The following is a 5,932-nucleotide window of genomic DNA, read 5'->3' on the forward strand; positions in this document are numbered from 1 at the left end:
AAAGAAGTAAAACTCCCCAACCTACCCTCTCTTCGTCTGGCCTGCCCACAATGAAGAAGAAAAACAATAAAAACTTCAGCCAGTTACTCTCGCTCTCTATCCCCCCCTTCATCCGGCTTGCCTGCAACGAAGCAGAAAAAACGCAGAAACCCCACCTTCTTACTCTCTCTATCTCTTCGCTCAGCTGGCTCTGAACGGGCAGACTCCAATAAGCTACCCTATCTCTCCTCTTGTCCTGCTTGCTTCGCTCGACGTCCAACCAAACGCCATCTTCCGGTCTCTTTTTCTCTTCATCTTCGTCAGCTTCCTCCTCCCTTTTCTTCCCTCCTCAGAGCCACGCCACACCGCCAGACCCACAGCAGCTGCCAGAGCTCCTCATTTTCCTGCCAGACCGGCAGAGCTCCCGCAAAACCTCTCAGCCGGCCCCATTCTCACCCCAGCTCCGCTACAAAGGTTTTGCAGATAATTTTTTTATTTGTATTAAATTGTAGTCTTCTTCATTTGTAGCTTTTCTATTTAAGTCACTTTCATTTAATTTATATTCTGTTGTCTGATTTGTTTGTTCATTCTTTGTTGTCATTTTTTGAGTGTCATTTAGCTGTAGGTTTAAATTAGAGATATGTTTGTTTATATTGTCAAACTGATTTCTAATCTCATCATGGTTTGAAACAATTATTATTTGAATCTGTCGCAGCACTGTGTATATTTTCTCCTGGAATGTATTTGTATTGTCTTGAGTCGTTCCTGCAGATCTTTGAAGCTCCAAACTGGGTTCTTCAGGAAGAGGTGCTAGGTATGGTTTTATATTACTTTCAGATAGGTATATAATATCCATTTTTCTCTCTCCTCTAAGTAGTTTTCCATCGATGTCATAATCTTTTTAATTAGTTTTATCAAGCCAGTCCATCTTAAAATCCAAACAGCCAAATCTTACGTAGTTCTTGTCTTTATATAATGGTTTTATAATCCAGTACATTTCCAATTTTCAAGGCACCACTGAAAACAATATTTTGTGGCAGTTTTCTTTTCAGGGGTCTTATAATTATCAGCCAGTCAGGATTCAGTTCAAAGTATTTGACCATCTTAAAAGTTTTCCAGTAATTTCTCCTTTAGAAGATTAGCCAAAGGCCAAATTTTTTCTTTCTTTGCAAATAGTTCTAAGGTTAAGATTTAAGAATGCAGTTCAGTGTGTTTATAATCCCAGAAGGTCAGCAGTTTCTAAACATATGTAGTTTCACTCAGTAGTAGATAACTCAATGCTTTGTTCCCAGCTGTTTTTTGCTGTTTCTAGGTATCTTGCCAAATTCTGGGTCAGTGCTGCTATAGTTTTCTCTAATCCTCCACTAGATGTCACTGTTCATTTTTCAACTTTTAAAACAAAGTTATTTTTGTTCTTCTTTTTATATATATATAGAATTTCATCAATGCTTTTTCAGATATAGAGTTCTAACAATTTTCTTAGCTTTCAAATTTATCCAAACTGTGGTAATGTTTATTCCCCATAAGGGTTTAATTCGCCGCTTCCGTCTATAGAAGGGTGTGGCAAATCCCCCCCCTTCTCACTTTGGGAGGCTTTTTGCTTCTTGGGGATCTTTTCCAGAAAATTAGGTATAAAATAGGAGAGAGAAGATCAAATTCCTCACCCAGTTTCAAGCACGCTGTTCACTGTTGTGCTGATTAGTGCCTTTGGACTTCGGCTGCAAGTAGCTTGGGCTGGTCAGTAAGGTGTGGCCTGTTGGGTTAGAAGGCTTTCCCCAAACCGAACGAAATGACCACCGTCATTCCAGAGTCGTCGGGGCACCCTTCTTTCTTTGCCGCCTCTCCGGGGCGACTTAGACCCATTTAGGGTCCCGTGGCAGGGCGAAACTAGCCGTGGGGTACGGCGCAAGACCGGAAGTCCTGGATAATTATTTCCTTCGCTTTAAATAAATTGGGCTTTTTATTAACTTTGTTGACCTAATGTATTCATGAGAATTGTTTTTTAGAAATTAAATGATTCAGTTATATTAATTCTAGAAAATATAAAATTTGATCATATATTCCCAGAGAGATTAAAGAATTAGCTCTCTTTAAATATTCTTGGAATCTTATTTGAATCATCTTAACTGTTACCTTTATTAGGTGGTATTGTATGAAGCCTTGGAAAGAATGAGATATATCTAAAGAATAGAAAATAAAATTTAGTTAATAATGATCATGCAATGAGTGTTATGGATTAAGGAATATAGATGTATTAGATAATGATCTGAAGAATTACTGCAATATCTAGGACATGGCAATATTATAAAAATATTGTTTTTTATTTGCAACAGCAAATACATAGCAATTGTCTCATATGAGCAACGTCAAAGTTACAAGGATGATTTTAATGCAGAATATGATGAGTACAGAACCCTGCATGCAAGGATGGAGAGTGTAACTAGGAGATTTATGAAACTAGATGCACAGCGTAAACTACTCTCTCCAGGATCTAAGGAATATCAGGTAAAGGTTGCCTTTTCAACTGTTAAAACTCTCTTCATGAAAGTCTACATTGTGACTAAGAAAATAATACTGGATTACACAAATGTCCAGTAGTCAAGTTATTTTTGCTTCTTTTAAAAGAATCCATGGAGTGGCTGAATGAACAGAAGAATGAATGAATGAACGATTCCTACAAAGAAACCTTCATAAAAATATTTAGTGAAGAATATTTGATTATTATGATTCCTACTATGTAGACTTGATTTGTTTATTGTGATGTTGTAATCTTGCTTTCTTTTCTTTAAGGCTGCTGCAGAAGTGGTATAATTAGATTGCATTGCTTGCTTGCTTGCTTGCTTATTTATTTATTTATTTATTTATTATATTTCTGACAATACTTTTAGTAGTCAAAATATTGAATTACATTGCATGCTTAGTTAGTTCAAAGAAACTGTTAATAATTAAAAGTTATATAATTGTATTGATTCAATTCCAAAAAATGCTTTGGTGTATACAGGAGTGTGAATATAGCACCTGTTTACATACTATATACTGTATTTAAGCAACCACATCCTTTCCCAGGATCATATGATAGCTGTAAAATCCCAGGGAAAAAATTGGATTTTTATGCCCCTATGTACACCTTTGTGAAATTAAATTTAAAATGCTATAGATTTATCTAAACTTTTTAGCCATTGAATTATTTTTGTTTCAAACTTCTAGATCCTTCATGAGGAAGTCTTACAAGAATATCGGAAGATTAAACAGGTTGGTGTAATTGCTATTAAAAATGATACACCGTATGGATTTTTAAGTTAGCATTGTTATAGTCTTAATTTGTATACCTGTTTAAGTTTCTTTTTTCTTTGATCTGATTTAAATCTACTTTTAAAAATATAAAAAAGTACTGGGAAATATTTAGCTGGTAATGTATTTACAGTAGCAGCTAGAAAAGCTGAGTCAGACTGAGAAGCAAGCTTAGTGTAACAGAAGCTATTTTATCATTTCAGTAAAGGGGATGGCTTCATGTTATATTGTTTCTTAATTCGGTAAAAATTTTGTGTTGCTTATATTTGTGGGAAATACAAAGACGCACAGATAAAACCATACAGCAGCTTCTGGGTGCGTCATTGTAGTGCTGCTTCTGTAAATTGTTGCTGAGTTTCAATAGAGATTATTTGGATGGAGGGTATAAAAAACAAAGAGGAGATTGAACTAGTGAAACTTTCACATTGCTAGTATATTTTAGGGTTTGTATATTCTCTGGAAAAGGAGTTGTAGAACACTGAATTAATGAATTTTTCATTCTATTTCTTGTATCACTACGGCTATCACTTTCCACCATATACATACAGTATATACAGTACACTCATTAGGGCTCTATGTTGATTACAAACTGTTCTTGCCTAATTCCCCCCAATTTACTTCATTATATGCACATTTATTTTCAGAATGTTTCTACCAAGCTGAGTATTTTCAGAAGGTTAGGGTACAAGTATATTTTTAGTAAAATAATACTAGATTTTGTATAAATCTGAAATTAAAAATAAATGAGTTTGAATGGAGCATTTTAGAAATGAGGTTTTGATAATATACCTGGCCATATGTCTCTTTCTGATAAATGATTTAAACTTAAAGGAAGCCTTTAAATTTAAAGGAACGCTTTAAATACGCTTGATATTGCCATCATTTTCTTAGTCCAGGGTACAGTATTGGTCAGGACCGAAGAAAGATATAGTTGCCATAGAAACTTTGAAAGAACAAAATTGTGTGAAGCTAACCTAAGTATTTGTTAATATCTGAAGGAAACCACAACATTAGAGGAAAAGAGGCTGAGAATGAGACCAATGAAGTTGCATAAATCTAGTTGTCCCAACTATCAGAAATTTCAGTTGGGGCATATATGTGTACGTTGTGGAAACAGATAAAGAAAGTGAGAAAAATAGGAAAGCCTCCCCAATTTTATGCAAGTGACCACAAGCAGATCTTTGACACAATGAATATAAATCTAACAAAATGACTCCAGCTAAGATAAATTTCTAAGCAAAATTTTGGTTTCTGTGGGAAGACTCCAGAAATAGAGTCTAAATCACATGCTAAGTTAAAGAATATAATGTAAGCATTTAAGCTTGTTAAACCCTTTTTTCTCCAATGGTGTTTGGAAACACTCAACATTTTTTATATCATGCTTCATGATTTTCAAACTTTACATAATATATTTCTGAATAAATTCATATTTATTGCACCTCCCCATGAATGCACATAGCAATATGGAAGTAGTAATGTCTTCACCCATAGATTTAGCCAATACTTCTGTACCCGTCAGCATTAACACAGTGAATCATTTTTTTCAGAAATTCAAGACAAAAATATTTCTGGAAAGATGCAATTCCATCTATAGATACATTAAATCAGATAAATCATAAGTATGAAACCATTAAAACCTCTCCTCGATGAAAATTGGCTATATATACACTGCTTATCCTTTTCTTTAAAGTAAATTTCAGAAAATGCTATTTTTTACTATTTTGAAATTAATGAATTTATCTTATTTCTGTATTTGTTGTGTGATGTGTGAAATATAGTAATGATATTTTTAGCTGCTTTGGGAGTGTTTATTAAAAATAAAGCTATGTAATTTGTTTAAAAGAATGATGTTTTGTCAAAAACTTACTTTATTTTTATTTGCTGTTATAGTCTAGTCCCAACTACCATGAAGAAAAGTACAGATGCGAATATCTTCATAACAAGTTGGCTCATATCAAAAGACGTATAGGTGAATTTGACCAACAACAAGCAGGGTCCTGGCACTAGGGCTCTGGACCAGAAGATGTGAATAAACTAAAGATTATTTATTTAAAATTCCATACAGCTTATTCTAAAGATTTAAAAATAAGTGAACATTCTCTAAGGCAGCAGGAGCATTAGCAGTCTGAATTTGTTGTTTTGTTGATGGGGAGGATGTTGCTTCTCTGCATAGTTCAAGCTGCTTTTTTCTGGTCCCCTTTTCCTTAATTCTTACTTGTTTATCCATGGAAATTATTTTACCATTGGGTAATGGGGATCCAGGCTCTATAGTTCTGAGATTGTACACATTTTTCAAATGAAACAAAAATTGTAGTTAAAAAAAAAAGCTTTTCAATAACTACAGGTCTATTTTCTGAATTGTTTTCTTCTGAATGCAAAACTATTTGCCTTAAGTGGTACAGAGTTTTAAAATTTGCACAAAATAAAACAAAAAAAGATATGTTGTTCGGGGAGGGTTAAAAGGTGGTATATAACTTTTATATATATCTATATATATATATATACACCTATCAACAAGAAACACTTATTCCTGTGATTTCAACCCCCACTACAGTGGTTGCCTTATGGTGTTTTCTTATGTACCTGAAATATACTTAATTTTACCATAAGTACACTGCTTCCCTCTGTGTAAAAATGGGAAGCATTCTGTGGCCTACTCTCT

At 34.1% G+C, this 5,932-nt stretch overlaps 1 protein-coding gene across 1 annotated transcript in view; it reads left to right on the top strand.

Moving 5' to 3' along the window:
• Positions 1 to 5,686, top strand: part of ELL2 (elongation factor for RNA polymerase II 2) — a 41,647-nt gene extending 35,961 nt beyond the window's left edge. The window contains exons 10-12 of the mRNA XM_015831941.1: positions 2,313 to 2,484; positions 3,187 to 3,231; positions 5,161 to 5,686. Coding sequence (XP_015687427.1) covers positions 2,313 to 2,484; positions 3,187 to 3,231; positions 5,161 to 5,277 — 334 coding nt within the window. The 3' untranslated portion in view covers positions 5,278 to 5,686. The remainder of the gene's footprint in view (positions 1 to 2,312; positions 2,485 to 3,186; positions 3,232 to 5,160) is intronic.
• The last annotated feature ends 246 nt before the right edge of the window (positions 5,687 to 5,932 follow it).

Source organism: Protobothrops mucrosquamatus, unplaced genomic scaffold (assembly GCF_001527695.2).
Source record: "Protobothrops mucrosquamatus isolate PMUCROS unplaced genomic scaffold, P.Mucros_1.0 scaffold_290, whole genome shotgun sequence".
NCBI lineage: Eukaryota > Metazoa > Chordata > Lepidosauria > Squamata > Viperidae > Protobothrops > Protobothrops mucrosquamatus.